General features: G+C 45.7%; 1 protein-coding gene across 1 annotated transcript in view; it reads right to left on the minus strand.

The window, feature by feature from the left end:
- Positions 1-24,224, minus strand: part of LOC146821407 (uncharacterized) — a 1,203,178-nt gene that overhangs the window by 936,203 nt on the left and 242,751 nt on the right. Inside the window, exon 23 of the mRNA XM_085609844.1 lies at positions 18,347-18,546. Coding sequence (XP_085465970.1) covers positions 18,347-18,546 — 200 coding nt within the window. The remainder of the gene's footprint in view (positions 1-18,346; positions 18,547-24,224) is intronic.

Below are 24,224 nucleotides of genomic sequence, written 5' to 3' on the forward strand. Positions count from 1 at the left end.
GACCCACACTGACTATGCAAGTAACACTGCATGTCCGATACCATGGCAGCGGACAAAAAAAATGACATGGCCCACGAATCGACATGGAGGTAGCCCAGTGCGGATCACATCCGTAAAGGAGCAGGTCACACTCTGACATGTCCACGTGCACCCACAACCCATGCCCTACGAAACACGCAGAAGACGAACAATGCACCAGGCCACAAAATCTGTCCGGGAGCACATATGAGCCAAGTCAAAAGCAAATCAGGCCTCGATAAGCACACAATTCTAAGGCACTCCGCCTCAAAGGGAGAAGGCCACACAAAATAAGAGCTGCATGGGCAACTCCCCCACAATGCAGCACACACACATAGCAATCACAGGACATCAGCAACGACGGCAATGTGGTACAATGTGCAACACCAGCACCACAGGACAGAGCTCACAACATGTTCCGCTCGTGCGTAGTAACTGTGCACTCACATCTGGCATTGCCTGACACAGTGTGATGATAATGAATGGGTACTACCACACATCCGTCATGTATTCGGAGGACACACTGGCTGACATCAAATAGCTAGCTCCTCCCATACAGTCACAATGTACATTGGCATGTAGTCTGAATATAAACGTCTGAAAATCAACAACATACATGTGACACTCTGTTAACCTGCATCTCCCCTTAACATTTGTTATGTTATGTTATGTTAGCTGGTGTTTTATTAAGCGCTCAGCTACTCTAACAGAGTGTCCCGGAGCCATCAGACCCATAACAACAGAGCCCCGGCGAAATAGAGGAGACTTATTGGCCGAACAGCCACGTTTTGAGCTCCTTTCTGAACGACAGTAAGCTCTCACTCTTTCTTAAGGACAGTGGGAGGGCATTCCAGGCCCGGGGCGCAGGATATTTAAAAGACCGCCCATCGATCCGAGCACGCCTAATTGCCGGGACCGTGGTCAGAGACAATGACGCCTAACGCAAGGCTCTGGAAGGCAGATGAAAACCAATTCTCTTCCTCAGATAGAGGGCACCAGTGCCATGGAGTGCCTTAAACGCCATGGTGAGAGCCTTAAACTCAATGCGTTTCTGAATTGGCAGCCAGTGAAGAGACTCCAGCAGTCCCGCAGCATGGGATCGATGGCCGAGGCCAAAGATTGCCCATGCGGCCGAGTTCTGCACTACCTGCAAGCGTGAAAGAAGGGACTTCGGGAGACCCAGGTAGAGGATGTTAGCGTAGTCCAGCCTTGATCCTATCATAGCTTGCACCGTGGTTTTCCTCTGGACAATGGATAGGAAAGGGAGGAATTTCCTTAACATTTTCAGTATCCCAAAACACTGACCAACCAGGTTCATAATCTGTGGTTTAAGAGTAAGACAATTGTCCATCCTAACACCAAGATTCCTAGCCGCCGAGGCCACAGCAGAAGGAGGAAACATCCGCCGGCCACCAGGACTTCCAACAGGGATACGGAGGACAACCGAAGAAAAGAACCTCAGATTTGTCCGAGTTGCATTTCAACTGGTTAAGTTGAAACCAGGCAAAAACCGCACCCAGACAGCTTTTAATGCGATCCCCGTTAAAGTCCATATTTTTTCCACATGTGAAGAGAAGCTGAGTGTCATCAGCGTATGAGACAATCTGGGCGCCAAATGACTCAGCCAGCGCCGCCAGAGGGGACATATATATGTTGAAAAGAGTGGGGCTTAATATCGACCCTTGGGGTACTCCCACCTCCAGAGGCGGCACTGCCGCCGAGTACGGAGGAGCCCAGACTGTCTGTTGCCAGTTGGAGAGGAAGGACTTAAACCATCTGAACACCATTCCCCCAACGCCAATCTCCAAGAGTCCAACCAATAGGCGGTCATGTGGAACGGTGTCAAATGCCGCCGAGAGATCAAGCAACACCAGCAGTGCCTTCCCTCCGGTGTCCAGGACCTCCTTAATGGCCTCCGCCACCTCCAGCAGTGCCGTTTCCGTGCTCATATTCGCACGGAAACCGGATTGGGTATAATGCAGGACACCGTGTGACTCAACAAAGTCTGAGAGAACGGACTGTACATGCTTTTCCGCCACCTTGGCCAGGACCTGGAGCAAAGAGATTGGCCGGTAATTAGCATGGATGGCGGGGTCCAGAGAGGGTTTCTTCAAAAGAGGAAGAACCAGCGCCTGTTTCCAGGCAGGCGGCACTATCCCTGTCTCCAATGAATGATTTTAAATCGAATTAACAATAGGGTTGATGACATATGCCACTTTGGCTAGAAGCTTAGCGGGACAGGGGTCCAGCGGAGAGCCAGATCTCATTTTAGAAAGAAATTCCAGTGAGACTTGAGGCTCAATAGGAGGAAAGCTCGACAAACTGAGCCGTCCCGAGTCGGACACAAAGGAATGGGGTTCTGGATTAGACACTCCCCCTATCACAACAGATGGAAAAGTTGCCTGGATGCTTTTGATCTTCTTAGCAAAGAAGCTTGCCAGTTGCGTAACCCAAGGTTCCGAAAAAGAGCGCTTCGGAGTGATGGAGGCTGGCGATGTGAATTCCTTCACAATCAGGAAGATTTCTTTGCTGGTGTTAGTGGCCTCCTCAATCCTTCGAGCAAAGTAGGCTTTCTTAGCCAGATAGATTTCCTTGTGATAGGCCTTAGTGCAGCACCTATAGGCTTCCCTCAATGGTCCCAGATAGTTTGATCGCCATGCTCTTTCGGCCTTCTTACAGAGCCGTCGACTGGTATTGAGCACTGGCGTGAACCATGGGGCAGACGCTCGCGTAGAGTTCTTAGGAGTCCGCCCAGGCGGTGCCAATTCCCCCAAACACTGCATGAGCCACGCTTGAAAGCGGACTAAGTCCTCCTCTATGTCACCCGTCGACGAACAGGGGTGAGTTAACAGATATTGTTCAATCATATCCGGTGTTACTCGATGGAGGGCACGGGACATCCGGGGCTGACATTTCAGAGGGATAATCAACACCTACTGCAGAGCAGAACACAACCCCCATCATTGATGATGTAGACGACAACCTGCACATATGTCAAGATACCCTCCAAGGGATACTGGACAGCCTCTGCACCCCACCCCCAGGAACAGGGCAGGCCAGCTGCCTCGAGGTGACCCCACCACCTGCACAGACCACCCAGCAGTTAACACACACCACCACGGCTGTCTCCCAGGAACCCCACAAACAATACATGGAGAACATACAATGTGAGTGGTCTTCCCAGGTGGAGTTGGCTGAACAGCTGCAGGCGGGGTTCGAGCTCATGGCAGCCAAACTCGATGTCATATGTGGGTGTCTGAATCCCATCAGGGACCACGTACAGTCCCTATCGGGCACCCCCTGTCCGTAGCATGCTCAGCCACAGATGACTGCAGCGGGGACATCGACACGCACAGCTCCGACCCCTGATGTGTCCGTGGCACACAGTGATGCTGCCCCATCACCTTGGCAGTCTGATGTGCCAGTGGCACACAGTGATGCATTCATCACCCCGCCACACACACCGGACACAGAACCTGTATCAGGGGAGTAAGAAGGCATTGTGAACTACTGTCTTAGGAAGGAGGCAGTAGCAGCCATCATCGCCATATGGGCTGTCCCTGCCTGGTAATGACCTATGCATCATGGCCTGGGAAACACCTCCTAGTGACCCCCAGAACACTCTGCGGCTTTCACCCGGACCCCGACACGGACTGCCACTTTGTCAACGCAGGCCAATTACACAGCTATCCTGCTGCGGACTGCACTCTACCTCTTCCCAATAACTGTGCAATCCCCAAAAGACTCTGGTTGGCCCACTACTGGGCTTCCAAGTGATGTGGGCTTGGATGGCCATGTACAGCCCCAGCTCTGTCAATAACGTGAATGTGAATTAAACATTCTAAATCACACATATGTGTCATCACTATGTTCACTCACGTATGCAGTTGTGGCTGGATGTAGGAACAATGTTTGCACATGAAGGTACACCCTGGTAACTAACATCCATGCGCATGTGTATCTCTGAGACACATGACCAATTGGCTGACTGAGGAGGTGAGTACTAGCTGTGTCCCCATTGCACATCAACAACAATCTCACAACCCCCAACGTAGGCACACGTCCATGTACTGTATAGGGCTGTGCGTAGGACTGATCCAAACGAAAGCAGGCCAGGAGTGATGTCCTACACCACATGTGACACCAGAAGTTCACGTTGCACACCTACTCACACACAGCTGTGTGGACACATCCTGTTGTGATATATGACATTGATCAACATGGTCAGAGGTTGGACACCATACTCACATTGCTGTAGTCACGTAAGTGCACATGACGTCCAGCACCAATCCAAAAACACTGTCTGGCTCACAGAGGTGGAGCTTACCAAAGGGACACCCCCCCATTGCACATGCACCAGTCAGTGCCTCCCTGTGTAGGGATGATGCTCATTGTGGCACACGAGTGGACAATCCCAACAACACACCTCACAGTTAGACACCAGTGGAGTTGTATTTACTTTATTGGCATGTGCGTGTCAGTACGGACGAGGCAACGGCCACAACAGGCAGGGACATGCTTGAGACACACGTAGCATGGGAACATGTCGAGGTTCAGGAAATGTTGGGGCTGAAATGGGCAACATTCATCATGGATGGCAACACTCTCAGTCCAACTTGCCTTTCTGGATGAGTCATATTTTGTTTGGTGTCTGACCATTGCCCCGCGTGAGGGGGCACGACTCACTGCCCATGGCATCTGCATGTTGGTCTGCCTCCGGAGAGCGCAGATTGTCTGCTCTGCTGACGGTGATCAGGTGTGAGGGTCCGACAGGTTCACATGCCGTGCTTCATTGCCACGTGTGTGCTCTCCCCCGGCAGTGTGTCCGAATTGGCAACTTTGTGTTGCACCGAGCATGGACCTGCATCACCTTGCACAGGTGTGTGTAAACAGGCGTTGTAGCACGCACATGCATCCAGAGCCCGGACAAAGGCAGACGTTTTCAATGTGGTGGTGGGATATGTGAGCATTCCCCACGATGCAACAAGTTGTTGGGACATGTGCTGTGGGTGCCAATCGGATGTGGCAGCAGGAACGTAGTTACTCGTCCATGAATGCCCGTGCAGCTTCATGTGTAATGTGTTCCAATAGTACGTCGTTGTCAGGGTGAGCCAATCCATTAAGTGGTCCGGGCAGGTGTGCTCAGCCCATGCAGTTTCACCAATCCACAACACAGCCCAATAGGGGAGCGCCTCGATGTGGTCACTGCACACGAGGAATTGTGTAATCTCCCATGCACAACTACCAATACATACGCAGTATGTCAGGGCATCCAATGCACGGCTGTCTCGGTTACACTCCTGTTCGTGATCCAACAGGGGGCAAAGACACAGGTCATAGTCCAATTCATCAACAGTTGTGCTGGATAGGCAGACATCCATGGGACATTCGAATGTGCATGTTCTGCAGTGGAACCAGGCTGGACGCAGGTGACGTAGGCAATGCGGAAGCTGAGCCGATAACTGATCCGCAGCACTGCCAGTGGCACTGCGCCCAGTAAATGCAGCATACGTGCACGGCACTGTTCCACGTGATGGGGGTTGTGCATGTGCCCGGTGTGGCCTGCCATTGCGTTGGTGCGTCTCGTGGAACCGGCACTCTTCTGAACTGCGGCAGTTGTGTGGAGGATATGCCACAGCTCTGAGCAATGAATTGAATGTGTGTGCAACGGTGGGGATAGTGGCTTTCTGATTCCGTGTGTGTCAAGGGCATCCCATGCGTGGGAACCACAGGCAGGGGCTTCTGTGTGTGGGGTGTGGGGTGTGGATGAGTCGGATGGTTCATTTGCGGAATGCGTGGTGTGGGAGTCATACCCGTATGCCATGGCATCTCGCTCAGGGTGTTCCAGGAGCATCCTGGACCAAGGTCAGAGGTGCAGGTGTCCTCTCGCCTTCTGCATTGGGACAATGGAGCTTTCATCCCTGATGTTTGTCTGACTATTACTTGAGTTTTAGGGATGTGATGTGGCTTTGGCACTGAGATTGGGACCCGGCCTTGGGCTCATGGTGTACGGATGGCGATACAGACACACATGTTGGCATGTGGAGTCAGGTGGCCGAGAGGCTTTGTGCTGCTTGTGCAATCTCACTCAGCCTCTCTCCCTCGCTCTCTCTCTCTCTTTCCTTTGTTGGGCGTATGGCACACCTTCTTCTCTTGGATTTGGTCTTCCAGGCTGTGTGCTACGGATTGTCCAGTGAGGAGCCGCTAGGGCTCATCCTATGGGTTGACTCAGCTTTTTTCTGTATGGTGTATTGTGTTGGTGAGTGCATTGATATTTGACTGAGGCTCCATTTTCTGGCCACGCAGGTCGATGGAATTACCTGCTTGTGCGACATCAGGCAAAGTGTTTATATTGGGCTTCGTGGTGTTGGTGTGCAGTTTCTTCGTCCGGTGTTGGGGGTGGTCCCGGGGAGCGGGGTGTGTAGAGTGTTGCTGGCCTGGGTATGGTATCGGTGGGTGTTGTGGCCCTCTTGGGTGTCCGGGCCGCATGATGTGTGGCTCCATGGCATCTGTTGCCCTTTCGATGTGGCCCTGGGCTGGTCTCCCTTTTGTGGTGCTGGCTGCCGTCCGACTTAACGCGAGGTCAGAGCAGGTGTAGATTTCCTGGTGCTAATGCGCCTTATCGCCGGTTTAGGGTTTTTATCGCCGATGTGGCTGGTCGTTGGGAATTTTGTGGTGTGATGTTGTCGCGGATTCTGGCATGGGAACACCCACTCTGCATCTCATTAGCAATAGTTGCTGTGATCCTCTGTGCCCTGTTTTTTGCGACTGCTATCATGGGTAAACTGGTGCTGTGGGCTGTTAGCACCAGCTTGTGAATGGGGAGGTAAATTTATCGGCACTTTGGCTGCGATAAAGTGCCGATGACTCGGCGATAAATCCTTGTGAATATGCCACTTAGAGTCTTAAACAAGTGTTAAGGTTGGAGGGTATAGCTCAAACCCTGAAGAACCTTCAGTAGCCAGATAAGTAACAGAGATAAGTTTGGCAGTATCTTTGAAGTAGCCCCATTATAGGTTTACCCTCTAAACCAGAGGCTAAATACCAGAAGAAACTGAAGGGGGTGCCAGCACTTAAAAGTCACTTTTGTGTTATGCTGATTATTGTGACAGTATCTATAATATCACACATGTGAACCAATTCAATTCATGTGAACCAATTAAATACAAGACCAAGGATGGCGGTTGTAGTATAAAATTGTTCTGGATTGGTTTAGATATGCTGTATAGACTTCATTGATACATAAATGGATCGAAGGTACCAACACTCCTGAATTCCAGATGAGAATTCATCTAAATAATTGTTAATTAGGATTCTTGAGCATTCCGAATTGATACCCTTTGTAGTGCTTCATGCATGAGAGATCAGCCAACATGTTTCGCCCCTTGTGGGCTCGTAGGCCTGGGGCTTTTTCAACTCTCAGAAGTGAAAAACCAATTGGAATGGTGTACTGTGGCTCGGTAATCTGTTCAGGACTGAGTCTTGAGGTCCTTTATAGTAAAAGTAACCTCATTAGGGCTTAGTACCTGGCATAGAATCAGTCGTACACAGTGCGGCCTGGATGCGGACATGTTACATTTATTAATTCATTGATGGGTTATTGAGCCGCTGTACAGTATTCCAACTGTTTTTATACTTCTGAGCCTTGACAAAAACCCTTTGATCAATTTATGCACCGATGAACTCTAGAATAGATATACCAGAGAAAATCTAAACCAATCAAAAAGAATTTGTACTACAGCCACAATCTTTAGTCTTGTATTTATTTCATTGACTCACATGTGTGATATTATATGTAGTACAAAAATAATCAACATAACAAAAACGTGATTTTTAAAGTGCTGGCACCCCTTTCAATTTCTTCTGTTAAACAATTGTCAAACCTGAAGGCAAAGGCTCTGAAGATTCATTAAGGACCCTGCCACTCTTATAATCAAAGTAGAGACAACATAAGCAGAAATGGAAGGGAAGGATGCAGAGAGGAAAAAGTCAGTATGTGTCCTTCACACTATTCGGGCAATTCAGAGTCAGATCAAAAGTACCTTTATCTGTCCCTTATGAGACCTCCACAGAGTGCAAGGAACCGTAGGAATGAAGTTCACCTCCTGATATGCCTTCTGTAGATCCCAGCTGGGGAAATGGTTGGACATGGTACATCTGATGATGGTCATTTCATAAAGGACTAAAAGCAGCCCACCAAAGGAACACCCTACAGGTTGAATATATTATTGGTTCTCCTCCAGATGGAGGCATCACTCATGTTTGGCATTAAAATGTAGGCTAAAACCATCCGCCCTTGCATTCAGTGAAACAACAAAAGACAGATTGCTAGCTATTGATATTCTAGATCCAGCACCCTATGCTATGACTTTTAGAATCAGTGAATGTGAGTCCACTTCTTGCATCTAAACATCACTACCTCTAACACTGGTATCATACCCTGAGTTTTTCAGACTCTACATAGGATGAAGTACCATACCGCTGCCTCAACGAAGAGGAGTCATGGTAAAGACTGAGGTAGTTCATGGAAACCCCAGACGAGCAACAAGTTTGTGATCTACAGATGTACTGCCAGAAATTAACAAAACTAACGCACAGACAACTGAAGTCGTAGACAAGGTAAGCTGCAGAACAGCAACTAATAAGTACTAAAGTTGACTATGACATATGAACAATCATCCTTGACTGCATACCTTGGGCTACCTGTAATGTTGCTGGAGTCGATGAGTTATAAGAACTCAGACCTAGGACAAGTACAATTGTGTGCTTGTCCATGTTTTCTCAAGACTGCATAAACGTTTAGGCAACGGATGACTGAACTGTCAAATTGCATATCCAACAGGTTAATCAAAACATCTACTGGGAGACCAGCAGAACAAACCCCATCAGACCTATATAAGGTAACTGAGGAACCCACAGACCTCGCCACCCAATCCACAGTGTCAAGACTGCATCTAAAAAGCTGCCTGATGGCTCCAAATTCACAATGATCCACCTTAGCAAAGTGTCCGTTTACATGATTTGGCAAATGCGGAGTCACCATCTGTGCCAATCTCCTAAAAAGCACAGGCATAGCTAGAAATTAGGCATGTGGCATTACCGGAACAAAGAGATAGGCACCTAGATAAAACCACTTTTCCCCAATCATATTGATCTGTTTCCATTTATTATCAGGTGAAGTGGAGTAAAGAGTATCAGAGTTAAGCTTATACCACGCAGATGCCTATAACTAGACCCACGGTGAAGGGTGGAGGTACAAAAACTGTGGACCGTCTGGGGCTAAGTAATGGGAATGGGAAACAACATAGTTAATATTTGGAGTAGAGATCAACTTTTTCCAAATTTCCCATAACTGAATTGAAAAGGGCTTCATTGAAAAGATGCAAAGTTTCTAACGTGGAGAGAGAAATTGGAGTATTTCCATCAACAGATTATTTTTGATCTACTCAACTGGCAAAGACAATCCCAGTACTTCAGCCTGCCATGCATAAGGCTGCATTAAAAGAAAGAATGTCCCCTGAAGAAAGGCCCGTGGAACACTCATGGGCAACCCCTAGAGAGCATTCTAAGTCACTGATGTCTCAGAGGTCCGAATCAAGACCATCAGCAGAACCCAAGGGGAAGTAAAGGCTGCTTACCTTGCCACTCACATATTCATCATGAAAAACATAGTAGAGTAGCCAGATGAAGTTGGATGGAGACTAATGACATTTATCCAGGTGGGCAAGGCACAGGCCCTAGATAGTGGCTTACAAGGACATTCAGCCAATGGGTTCACCATCGCCATGTACTTGGTCAAAAAGGTTCCAGTCCTGTAAGACTAAGAAAGTGGATCCAAAGTTGGCACATAGGGTGGCATCAAAGCTCCTGATGATGTCAGAGCACATGGCAAGGCTTTTGGTGAAATTATAAGAGCTATATGGCTGGAACAGTATGAAGTCTACCAATGGGGTTGATCGGCACCAGGGTGGAAGCTGCCAGCGGAGGCAGGGTTGAAAGTCTTGCATGCTGCTTGGGGTCTGAAGGAGCCCTATGGGGAACCAGAGGAGAACATAGCCAATAAGATGTGCATGAATGCCACCAGCTAACAATACTGAGCTGGGCTCCAGTGCTGGGCTATAGTCCTCCAGAAGTGGGATTGAGTCTGGAGTCAGTAAACCCGAACCACCCATCACACAACCTGCCTCATGGATGAAAGCGACACTGCAGTGAGGAGTTCCTTCTCTGGAACGTACTAAACTTTTCCTAGGAAGAGGACTTTGAAGATTCAACACACTCCCTAGAGTTACCTTGTGAATGGGATCTAAAACCAGACCTGGGGCAGTGTACAGTCTCATAGCTCACCATCAGTCTGAAGAAACATCAAAGTGTTTTCTTCCCATCCTGATATGGACATCAAAGTCGCAAGAACACAGATTGGACTGAGCCTGAAGGTGTGCGTAGACACTAGATCCCAATGTCAAGTGTGCAAGTAATCCAAGAAAGACCTCTGACTGATTTCAAGCAACTTCTTTTAGAGCATAGAACTGTTCGGTGACATCTGTCTGCCATCGCAGAGCCTGTGCGTGCAGTTTTTAACTGCCATGGTGATCTGAAAGTTAAACCTCTTGCCAGGCCAAAACCTTCCTTTTTAATACATTTAAGTCACCCCTAGGGTAGGCCCTGGACAGCCCAGAGGGCAGCGTGCAATGTATTTAAAAAGCAGGACATGTGCTTCTAAATTTTGCATGTCCTAGTACTGAAAAACTCTTAAATTAGTTTTTCACTACTGCAAGGTCCAAAGGATACCTTTGAGATTACCTTATTACATTTTATAAGCATAATTTCTAAATGGTGTGATATAATTGGTTCATGTTTGGTGTCTCTGCAATCCTAATTTAAAATCCTAACTTGTGATGAAGTCAGATTTTAAATTACAATTCTGAAAATGACACTTTTAGAAGGTTGGCATTTTCTTGCCTTAGCCATTTGGTGCCTGCAGCCAGTCTCGGGTCACATGACTGGGTGTAGTTGGCAGTTGGGCTTTGTGTATTCCACCTTGACATCCACACACAATGGGAGCTTAGACTTGACTGAGTGGGCTATCTTGACAAGATGGGGGGAGCCTCACAAACACCTGAATGGGCTGTACCCTGATCCCACACAAAGGGCTGCCTAACACCCTGTAGCTAGTCTGGAACCAGGGATGACAGGGCAGGACATCTGTGCCCTTGAAAGGCTTACTCATGAAGTCTCCCCCACTTCAAAGGCACTACTGGGTATGAGTACTGGACCTCAGACACCACCACTTGAGTACACTTACTGGACGTGTGGATACTCTGCCAGGAAGAAGGCTTGCTGGGCTGCTGTAAGGACTGCCACTTTGCTGGACTGCCACTCTGTTGGACGGATGCTCTGGAAGAACTGCTGCCCTGCTGTTTTGACCTATTGCCCACTGCCCTCCTTCCCTGGTTGAGAAGTACTGGACCTGCACCACTTGAACCCAGATGCCAGAGTTACCCCAAGGGCTACTTGGTTGGCCTCCTGATCTGAAGCCTCAGAGACATAACAGGCTTCCAGCAAACTTTGATCTGCACCTGCACTCTACAATCTGTGAGTCAACCCTGCCAACTGTTGCCACCCGAAATCCTGGACCTTTTGAAATAGGCCTTAGGTACTTACCAGCAGAACTGAAATCTCCTCTGCTGAGCAGTGCATCCTTCAGCAGAACTAATACATCTCCAAGGCTGAGCAGTGCATCCTCGAGCAGAACCAACGGATCGTTGTGCAGATTGGGCCTGGCACAGAAGGTCTGCATTGCCCTCACATTGTTCGGAACAGACACATCGCTGACAGCGCGACCCAAATCTGATCCAGGTCCTTGCATCTCTCGCTAATGGCAGCTCAACAATGACGCTGGCCTCTGAATTGCAGCCTCACAGTTAATTTGAACTGACGCATCGTCTCGGCTGCCCGCCGCACTATGCACCCTCAACGCCCGGACTTTGCATCGCAAGCTCCGTGAAAGGGATCCTCAACAATGCAACAGGAACTCGCACCGCAGCCTTGCTGCATCTCGGAATCAACACATCGCTTCGACTGTGAGATTCTTTTTTGCCTCAGATCCACGCAATGCTCCACAACCAGCATTTAAGGTACTTTGTTTAGCCGGCCTAACCTGTTTCCTATAGCTGGCCCACGCCCCATCTAGGTTGGTCTAAACTTGTGACTTTGTCCTGGTCCGGCATGACCAAATATCCCTTGTTGGTGCTTTCTGCTTTTAGTGCTATTTTATCCTAAAACTTTAAACCCAAAATCTCCAGTTTCCCTGATTGGAATTTTCTCATTTTGATCTTGTTGTATTTATTAAAATATAATACACTTTTCAAAACCTGGTGTGAAATCTGTTTGTGTGGTGAGTTCAATGTTTTTGCTGTTTGAAGTGTTTTACAAATACTTGACACATTGCCTAGCTAAGTCTGACTGCTCTGTTCTAAGCTACCAGAGGGTGAGCACAGGTTCATTTGGGGTTTGCTGGTGCCTTACTCTGACTAGGATTGTTGTTGCTGCTGACCAGGGCTCACACCTCAGTAAACCAACAACCCAATTTCTAAACAGGCAGTATGACAAATGATACCACCTAAAAATTGAAATTATCCTACTGCCTTCCCATAGCTGTTCACTGAATGACAATTACATTAGAGTTTGTTTACCCTGGAATGCACGTGCTGTGCTGTGTCTGTCACTCATTTACATAGACCACCATGGGGTTAAAAGGAAGTCTACCTTTGTCATATCAGCAAGGAAAGCTCCCTTGGGCCGCAGCCTTCTGGATTACATGGAGCCAGTTGCTCTTCATCTTTGTTAAGGACCTTCGCCTTCTTCTAGAGGCACCTTAACTGAGGTGGTGAGCAATTTTCAACTGTGACCATTGGACAGTCCGCTCAAGCCTCTACTAATGGGAACAGTCCAGCCCAAACTGCTAGGTCAGGTCCTCCCTGGAATGGAAACAAGCATCCTTGGACGCCTCGCCAGGGGAAGTAAGCACTATATAAAGGCAAACTTTTTTACCTCTATCCCTCCACTATTCTTCTCAGTCCAAATAACTAACTAACATGTCCTCAACCTAAATTAATTTCATAATTCACTATACTAATTCACTGCAAATCCATTATGGGTTCCGGAGTAGTGTGCTACTCACAGAAAAAATGCTTCAATGCCTCGTCAGGGGTAGTAAGTACTATATAAATGCAAACCTTTTTACCTCTATCCCTCCTCTATCCTTCTCAATCCAAATAACTGACTAACATATCCACCACTCAAACTACTTTTATATTTCACTATACTAATTCACTACTGATCCTTTATGGGTTCCAGAGTAGCATGCTACTCACCAAAAAAGCACTCCAACACATTATCAGGGGTAGCAAGCACTATGTAAATGCAAACCTTTTTCCCTCTTCTATCCCTCCACTATCCTACTCAATCCAAATAACTAACTAACATATCCACCACTCAACGTACTTTCATATTTCACTATATTGTTCACCACTAATCCTTTTTGGGTTCTGGAGTAGCATGCTACTTGCAGAAAAAGCATTTTGACGCCTCGTCAGGGGTAGTATGCGCTAAATAGATGCAATTACAATACAATACAATACATACAAGACTTTTGAGAGCTGCCAGAATTTAATCCTCTGGAGGGCAAATTATTAATGGGTGACCTAGGCATGCACAAGATCACACAAATTTACCAATCACACACTGTACCACAACATTGCCCGCTCTACGGGTGACATGGCAGGGAGATGTCACTGAAGTCGAAGATGATGACAGGACAAAAGCCCTGGGGGTCCTTGCGTGAGGCGGCTATCTCCTCTTGCCTTCGCCTGATTCAGCACAAATATCTCCATAGAGTTTATTACACCTGAAAACGCCTGTGGCAGATGGGCATGATTGGATCTCCTTTGTGCCTTAGGTGTGGGACAGATGAGGGCACCTCCATACACACAGTGTGGGGTTGTTTGTACCTGCAAGGCTTCTGGCAGCATGTGACATCCTGCCTTGTCGAGCTTCTTCGCTCTGAGATCCCACTAGATCCCAAACTAATCCTTCTCCATAGCAAAGAGGGTCTTGGCGGGAACTGCAATAAGTAACATTTGTTGTTCCTAGGGCTTACATTGGCTAAAAGAGACATTGCTAAGGTATGGAAGGCGAGCTCCCCATCATCCATTGGCACATGGAAAAGAGGCTTGGACCACTGTATTGGTCTCGAAATAGCAGTAATCCAGGCCAAGGGCTGTCCTCAAAAACATTTAGTATATGGCAATGCCGGGCTGACTACAGAGGTATGGTCCTGCCCCGGTAAGCACCATTGAAGATACGAATGTATGGGGATACCATCTAAGGCTGTTGACCTTAAGTGTTAATGTTCTCAGCATGAGGAACTGCTGGAGACTTTCTGGGGTTTGAGGGGGGGGGCTAGGAGGGACTGTGCCAGTTTTCTATTTTCCTGTTCATCAGGGGTATGTATTCTAGCACATGCTGCCTTATCATGCAGGCCGCAATGGCCTTGTTTTATTGCCTAACCCAATAAGATCTGTTTAAAAAAAAAACCCATATATAACTTCCACAGCTGTTCCACAGAAGAGAGCATTACACGCGGCTTCAAGACTGAGTGCTGATCCATTTATGCAGCATTAAGTAGTCTGGATGGGGCTACAGTTATCACATTCACTAACATTTCAGTTCATATGTGTGCCTTGTAAGGTTCAATCAACACCAGCTGTTAGTTGGGCCGAAAGATGCAGACATTCAGAAGTGCCGACAGCAATAGGCATGGTGACTAATTTTGTGGTGTAGAAACCTCCTCCTGGCAAGCCTTTTTGCTTTCTAGCATAGGGCTGAGTGATGCATACTTGCCAATGTCACAGCCCAGCTTAAAGGGACCGTGTTATAAGCCTAGATTATGAATGTAGTTTTGGTGCTTTTCATTAATACATTTTAAGAGATTACGTGCTGGATCATGGCCATGTGAGTCCCACAGGATGGCGGCCCTTAAAATTCACTGTCAAAACCATAAGGGTGTAGTCAAAACCTAAGAATCATTTCATAAGGCAAAAAGTAGCAAGTCACATTCAACTCAACACCAATAGGCATACAATAAAATCAATTTGTAGAAGTCATAATATAAGGGAATTAGCTTAACCAAAATATAATATATTAATTAATCAAAGAATTAGGATAAATCTACTCAGTTCGCAAGTCAAGGGAGCATCTAAATATAAATCAGCAAGAGGGCCCGAATGAATCTGCCTCTGAAGAAAGTGGCAACAGGTCACAATATAGATCAGCAGACAGTCAAATGTGGAGACTGACCAGTTTGAAAGGCAGGAAAGGTGCAACTTTGAGTCTGTCTGCGACAAAGGAACCAGAAAGTCTTAAATATACAATCAAATAGCAAACAGCTCAGTTTAAAATCAAGGAAAAGTTCAGGTAACTCTCCCAGAAAAAACACATTTTATAGGTTTCAGGCAGAGAAAAATCATACACTCCACATGGAGTGAAATTAAAAATAGTGACAACAATAAATGACTTCCTGCAAGAAAATGATACATAAAAGAAGTAACATTTGGTGAAACCTATTTTGCATATATAATGAGAAGGAAATAGTTCTGCAACATTTAATCTAGTGCTTTCATGAAGTAAATAAAGCATTGAACAGGCCTAAGCAAAAGGCCTTGAATGTTGCAACATAGGAGAACATACTGCCATCACGTCCTCCCTAAGCACATAAGTAAATATCAACACACAAAAAATGGATCTCATTTCATCTATTTTAAGAAAAGGAGAAACACAGAAGCGAAACATGCACTTAGGAAACATGTTCATTCATTTTTAAAATCACATTTTCTTCAGCAACTTTAAAATGGTGTCAGGTTCAGGCCGAGTAATTTGAGTTTGTGGCAGAGTCCTGCCCACTTAAACACAAGTAAATTAACATTATTTTCCAATAAAAACCCTTTCACAATAGCAATGCATTCAATAGCTGAAGCACAAAAAATAATAGAGTGCTGCAAACAGGAGATTACAGTCCAGTGATATTACAGTACACCACAGGTGTTTGAAAACTAGGATGAAGGACTGCAGGTGTACTTGGCAGTAATTCTTCAGATGTGGGCACCTAATTTTAAATGTTTTCCTATGTTATGTTTACTCATCCCTAATGTTAAATTATGTATTTGCGCAACAACTTTTCACTTCCCCTTGAATTCAAAATACCTTTGTATATATGGCCCTTTTTGTAAGGCACTTAGGGCCACATTTATCACACATTTTACTGGTCGCAAATGTCCCGATAGCAGAATCCGTCCGTTTGCGACCTGTAAATTGCATTCTGGTATTTACGAATTCCAATTTGCGATTCGGTAACACGTTACCGAATCACAATTTGGAATTGTAAAAACATACCGATTCGGTATTAGGAAGGGGGGTGTTCAGGGCGTCCCTTCCTAATACTGAATTGAAGCGATATGCAGGAATGTTTTGTGACCGAAATAAGGTCACAAAACATTTGCATATTACCACCTCCTTCAAGTAGGTGGTAACCCATTTGCAAATAGAATGGGGTCCCAAAGGGACCCCTTCCCCTTTGGGAATGGTAGCAAAAACATTTTTTCAGAGCAGGCAGCGGTCACACAGACCACTGTCTGCTCTTGAAAAAGGAAAAGAAAACATTTTATTTTTATTTTTTAAACACAACCCGTTTTCCTTTAAGAAAAAGAGGCAGCATTTTTTTTTTTTAAATGATTGCTTTATTTAATAGCAATCTCCAACATGGCGTTCTGCTGACCCCAGCAGTCCACCATCTCCATAATTTTAGCGATTCCCAATGAGTCACAAATTGCAGCCAGCCTCATTAATATCATTAATATTCCTGAGGAAGGTCGATTTGCGACCCACTAGGAAGCGGTAAATGGCACTCATGAAATTTAATACATTAGGAATAGCAATGAACTAATTGCAATTCGCAGAAAATCGCAATTAGGTAACCACTATTTCCAATTCTGATACATGTGGCCCAATAGGACCTTTTTATGGGGCTTGGGAGCTGCCAAGTAAGGAGAGAGATGTATAGCACTGCCCTGGCGGAGTATATCCCACCACATTTAGAGATCAGATCTCTGTGGGGCACATGCATCAAGGTAATCATTTGAGATTACCAAATAGCGAATTTTAGGGATTCGCTATTTGGCAATCGCACATGCCTATGCATGAAGGATTCGCAAATATTTTTGCGAATCCTTAACATTCCCTAATAGTGAATCGCAAATTGCGATTCGCTATTTCTTTAGGACCATAGGAATAAATAGGAATGCATTCGCAATTTGTGATTACCAAATTGGTAATCACAAATTGCGAATGCACCTGCAAGGGTGCTAGGGGGCCTAAGGTCCCCCTGTTGCACCCCCAAAAAAGGTAAGTATGCACATGTGACGCTATGTGTGTGCGCCACATGGCACTTTGAAAAATGCACTTTTATGCAATTTTCAAAGAACTCGCAGATTACAATCAACTTGAAGGTGATGGTAATTTGCGATTCCTAAATGCAAAGTCTCATTTTGGAAATACTACATGCATCGCATTTAGGGAATAGCAAATTGCAATTCCCTAAATGCATTTGCAAATTAAGTAATTGCAAAAATTGTGATTACCTATTTTGCGAATGCAATGCCTTTGATGCATCGTAAAAGGCATTTTTCCAGTAAAATGATTGATGCATGTGCCCCTGTATCTTTGGCATAGATACCACCTTGGTGACACTGCTGTAGGCACCAAAGTTTTGCTGTAAGGAAATGATGTTCAATACTCCTGCACAACAAAGTTTTCTGGTTTTCAAAAACAAACTTTGAAAGTCGGAGTATCCCTGACCTGCTGGTAGTTTTTTTCCAGAGTGTGAATCCTTTTTCATCCTATTTCACTTTCAGTATAGCCAGGCTTTCCCTGGCAGCCACAAACAGGAAAAAATATTCATTTGAACGTCTCCTATCAAGAGAGCAGGTGGTCTAAACTGTTAAGACTTACAGTCTGATATTCGATGGCCCATTGATCAAAGTCTTCCACCACCAGAGTGAGTACTGACTCTGCTGTGAAAATCATGGCAGGGCCCCTAACTTCAAACAGAGCGGAGGGTATCGAGAGTTTGGAGGACAGGGTGCTTCACTTTTTTGGCAGACTATCCCATCCATCAAACTCTACATGATGGCCTGTCTAATTCAGGAAAATCATGGCACCATTACCCTACTGATCAATGTTTAAATTTCTGTGACAAAAGTAGTTTACAACATACCTTACGTCCGTCTGATTAAATTCAGGGGTCAAACCTTTTCTATTCTCAAGTCGGTTCTTTTTGTTACTTAACAAAGGATGTTCTTGTTCTTTAGCAGTGGATTGTTCTTCTACTTGATCTTCTTGATCTTCCTTGTTCTGGATGAACTGTCTTTTAAACCAGTCAGGTAGTACAAAGTATCCCACGACGGCATCATTTTCCTGAAATTTAACAAACCTTTAATCAAACAGTTTTCTTATTTGGGTCTGTGCTTTTCGCCAGGTAACTATATATGTAAAAATGCATCCATATATAAATACATTGAGGTGCATTTTTGAACAAGGTACTTACCTTCGGTAACGCATTATCTGGTAGAAACATAGTCTAGCTGATTCCTTAACTTTTGAATTCTCCCCTGGTGTCAGACTGGATCAGGACATTTTTCAGCAGTACCTCTGCCGCCGGGGGATGACGTTGTATGACTCCGTGATAACATGGACTCAGATAGTGATCAGTGGAATCATCTACATCCCCTTAGTGCGCGGAGTTCAGTTTTTTCTGTTAAACTTTCAGCACCAGAACGCAGAGCCAATATAGAAATTGTCTGTGGAAATAGTGTGCTGAAAAAGAACAATGTACCTTCAAAACAATAATTAGAAAACGGAAATGAATGGTATGGTAATACCAAGTCAATATCTATGCGGTAAGACCAAATGGTTAGTTGAGTCACAGTTCTTTTTCAGAGCAGGGAGGATGGGTAGGGACTTAGGGAATCTGCAGCTTGACTATGTCTCTATCAGATAATGCGTTACTGAAGGTAAGTAACTTGTTAATTTGATAGAGACATCTAGCTGCAGATTGCTTAACTTTTGAATTAAATACCATAGCTATACCAGCTCAGAGGAGGGTCTGCGAACGAATCCTACACAAGTCCTGAGAGAGACCCAGCCGGTCAAAATTAACAGTAGACCAGACATGCATAGGAATTAGATGAAAACGAGCATTTGCTCCATATAAAAACCGTGGCAAGGACCATGGGAACGTAATTAAGAAACAACCCTACAGGTATGGAAAAAAACATGCCCCAAGGGCAGTGGAATAACACTGTGTCAGAAGACAAAAGTCAACAGAGGACAGTAGTACATGACCACTAAAGGGTGAAATTATTCTATGGACTAGAAAGGGCAAAGGCAATAATGAATGCCATGTAAACTACAGTTCCCTACACCAGTAAGCAAGTATTTGAAGGAACCTGTCCTAAGTAATCCAGCAAAAGAGCTCCCAGAATATATTCACATTAGATCGCAAATGAATAAAAGCATTTACCATAAGGTCGGAAAAACTGAACCAAGTACAAACACTGATGCAATTCAAAGTCCGTCCTTGCAGAAAACATCATTAGATAAAGTGACCTCTACAAGGGTCACACAACACATAGAACCCGTAAAGACAGGAACAAGTCAATTATTCAGATTTGAATCTGCCATAAATAATATTCAAAAAATACCCAAACCTACATAGTCCATGTTATTTGTATCCTCTTGATAGCTTCCAGATGTGAAAGGAAAATTGTAATATAGATGCTTTTTAGAAGTGTTTTTTTATCTAATTCTAATAGCACACTTTTTAAATTCTTTTTTTTACACAGGTTTGAGCACTGCACATCATGGGAGAGTTGCCAAAGAAGCACAGCACTTACTTTTGCACGTAGATATAGATAAGATAGACCACATGGGTAAGATGGAAGTTTGGCAAGTAACTCAGCATCATTAAGAGCAATCAAGAAAACAGGTGCATGTGGGTAGGGCCATCATGGTTCACGTATTCCTCCCTCCTGTTATAACTCCATACCCATGAATTGTATGCTGGATGTTAGAATTTGCCCACATGGGCAGGACTAATAGATAACCCTATGATTATAGCAATGGTGGGCTCAGCAGACTTTGTTTACTGACAAAATCGACCTATAGGAGTAGCAAACAAAACTTCAGCTAAATGATAGATTTATACCAATAATGGAGGTAGATCAGTTACTTATGAGTGCCAGATCTTTATTATGAGCACAAGAAGATCGACATGAGAGTTAGGAGACCTAAGAACTATCTGCACACGAGATCGTGCAGACTGGGATACTTTTGACTCCTATGTATTTTATGCAAAGAGAAGTGTTTGGCAATTTTTAGGATTTAGAAATTACAGTTATTTGTACAGTTCAATGTTTATTACTTGCCAAAATGTTTTTATAAATATGAACAGGAAATATTATGTATGATTTAGGATGTACAACTATCCGACAACAAGCAATTATGTATACTAAGAGATATACATTCCAAGATGGTGCTACTTTTCTGTGTAATTGTTTCACTTTACACAAGGTAGTCCTACCTCTATGACTACACTCATAGCACTGTATAATGGCTTTGCCAGCTCTCTCACAATACCGTGAACAAGGCTACGGCCGAAACACGTTTGTGAGGCAGCATGCGGAGAATAAAGTAAAATTAGCATTCTGGCGTTTTCCTGGTGTTTTTGTACTGGTGGAGATGGGTGTGAATAGAGGGGGCCTCCGGAGCCCGACCAGGAACGCCGTGACTTGCAGCCCCGGGTCTCTGGATCTCGTGGCTGTGGATATATATATATAAATCCGTTTAGTAGTTCCTGAGAAAATCAAAAGTAAAATCATAGATATATCTATGGGCACGGTGGATCCGCGCACCCTGCCGAGCACGAGCTGTATGCTAATTGGCTGTCAACACTCCAAAACAGGAAGTGTTGGCAGCCATCTTGTGCCTCGGTAGAACAGAGCCACAAGAAAAGAGAAGAAAAAACGCGCAGAACGCAAAAAGGGGGCAGGGTAGAAACACCCTGACCCCCTAGGCCTGCTCAGGGGATCCCACAAAAAAAAAAATGTTTGTTTAAAAAATTGGCAAAATCCGCGCTGGGTGCGTGGATCCTGCTGATAAAAAAAGGGGGGCCAAATCCCGGGGGCTATTGAAGTATTGGGTTGGGGGGCCCAAAGGGGCCCCCCAGCCCCGGGGACCGCCACCCCCCCGGGGCTTGAAAAATGAATGGCTGGGGGGCTCAAAGGCTCCCCCAAGCCCCGGGCACCGCCACCCCCCCGGGGCTTTGTGAATATATTTGCGGGGGGGCTCCCTTGATGAAGAAAGTCATGTACAACATGTTTCAGCTGTCTTACCTCCCTTATGGAATAATCAGCTCTATTGCAAATTGTTTAAATATTATTTTCATGTCACACAGATAGAGTTCTCAGGGCTGATTCTAACACCTAAGGCAACGAGCATGGCTAACTGTAAAGTGCAAGGTGTATGAGACCGGTCAACCCTCATCCAGTACGAGATGTACAATGTTTTTTGGGGTTCACCAACTTCTATCAACACTTTATTTATTTTTTAAAACATCTTTTTTTATTTTATTAAACGTTTACAATAGAACAGTGGAAGTCTGTGAGGCCACATAGCTATCAACATTCATTACAAAAGGGAGTATAGACAATATGGCAAAATGAACTTTTGCATTACATATCACTCGACAGGAAAGAGATCAATGTCCAAGTTTGTCACGCGTAATTCGACAGTTGGAGACACACATAATTCACCACGTGACACATTCCATTTAGCCCATTTATGGTCCCATTTTTTGGGGACGCCCGTGTGTTTAAAGACATCCTTTTCTGCAATCATTGCAGTATCCATATCATTGGCCCATTTTTGATATGTAGGTAGATCCCCAGTCCCCCACATTTGAGCTATATTTCTCTTGGCGAGCTATCAACACTTTATTGATCACTTCTCTCCGGTCTTTGCCCCTATAATACACCTGCTTTGAAAAAAGGTATTGTTTTTTTGGTTTGAAGAAACACAGAAGGCCTTTAACTTCTTAACACTGGCTTTCACTATCTATGGCTGTTCTTTCCCAACTAAATTAAAAAGTGGAAAACTGCATTGTTTCTATGTCTAGAAAATGAAATAATGCTAAATGGAATTACATTGTAGCTGGGAAAGAACTTAGAATTAGAGAGGTTTGCAAAGATTGGAGACACCTGTTAATGGGGTTAAGCACAGTGTAGCACAAGTTACTTACTTGTGTAATGATATATCTGTAAGTGATAGTTCCTTACCTTAGAACATCCCTAGATATCAGACTGGATCCAGAAAGTTTTTCGTCAGCAGTACCCGTGCGCGTCGGTAGGCATCGTCGTGCGGCTCCACGTACGTCGCTGGCGTCGTAGCCGCCAAGATGACGTCGTCGGAGCTACTTAGATGCGCCCACGCACGCTGACGTCATTTTTGTACACCACTTTTTCGCACCAGGAACGCAGAGCCATTCCAGAGACCGACTACTGGTGCAATAGAACTAGGGCCCTGAAAGGGATGACCTGAACCCTAGAGAACAGTTCGCAAAACGGGGAGGATGGGCGGGCGGTAAGGAATCTATCACTAACTAATATCTCTTACAGATATATTGTTACACAAGGAAGTAACTTGTGCATCTGAAAGAGACACGTTAGTGATAGATTCCTTACCTTAGAATACATACCCAAGCAATACCAACCCCGGTGATGGGTCTGCGAAGTGAGATTAACCAGAAAGTCACGGAGAACCGAACGGCTAAAGAAGCTGTCTCTCCGGACTTGACTGTCAAGGCAATAGTGCTTAGTGACAGTATGCAGCGAGGGCCAAGTGGCTGCCTGACAGATGTCCTGCAGGGGGACACCGTGTCCCAATGCAGTAGTAGCTGCCGTCGCCCTGGTAGAATGTGCGCGCAGCTTAACCGGAGGTTCCTTTTTAGCCAGAGAGTAACAGGCTTTAATGCACAGCACAACCCAGCGGGAGATAGTCTGCTTGTGCACAGCCCGGCCTTTCTTGGCGCCCACGTAGCCAACAAAGAGCTGGTCATCCACCCGGAACCGTTGTGTGCAGTTGAGGTAGAATGAAAGCGCACGTTTTGGGTCCAGATGGTGGAGCCTCTCTCCCTCTCTGGAAGGGTGCGGAGACAGAAAGAAAGTGGGCAGAGTGCCAGTTTGCCCCAGATGAAAGTCAGTGACTACTTTTGGCAGAAAGGAGGGACGTGGCCAAAGCACAACCTTGTCCGGATGAACTGCCAGGAAAGGAGGTTTGCAAGAAAGAGCCTGGAGTTCACTCACGCGCCTAGCAGATGTGATAGCCACCAGGAAGACAGTTGTCAAAGTGAATAACCGTAAAGGACAGTTATGAAGAGGCTCAAAGGGTGGCACACATTAAGTATGTGAGAACCAGGTTCAAGTCCCAGTGAGGCATCAAAAAAGGAATATGAGGGAAAAGGTGAGTAATGCCTTTGAGAAATCTATGGACAAAAGCCTGAAAAAGGCTGAATGAGGAGAAAGGTAGCCCTTAACAGTGCCCAGAGCAGAGCCCTGCTTGGCCAAAGAGAAAAGAAACAATAGGACCTCATTAAGAGGGGCAGAAAGGGGGGGTCCACAGCTTTCGCTGAGCACCATGCCACAAATTTGTTCCACCAGTAGGCGTATACAGTTTAGGTGAGGGACGCCTGGCTGCCAGAATCACATTACAAACTTCAGGAGGCAAGTTAAATGGAATCAACTGTCGCCGCTCAATCTACACGCAAGGAGGTGGAAGCTGGACAGGTTCGGGTGGGGGACCGTCCCATGTTGATGCGACAGAAGATCCTCCCGAAGAGGCAGTCGGATCGGAGGATCCATGCTCATACTGAGTAGCTCGGGATACCAAACGCTTCGAGCCCAGTCTGGTGCCACAAGAATAACTTGGGCCCGGTCATGTCTTATCTTCTTCAGCACTCTGGGTAGAAGTGGTATAGGCGGAAAGGCGTACAACAGACCGCAACTCCACTCGAGTGCCGCCTTGGAAACTCCAACGCACAG

This window comes from Triturus cristatus, chromosome 6 (assembly GCF_964204655.1).
Source record: "Triturus cristatus chromosome 6, aTriCri1.1, whole genome shotgun sequence".
Taxonomy (NCBI): Eukaryota; Metazoa; Chordata; class Amphibia; order Caudata; family Salamandridae; genus Triturus; species Triturus cristatus.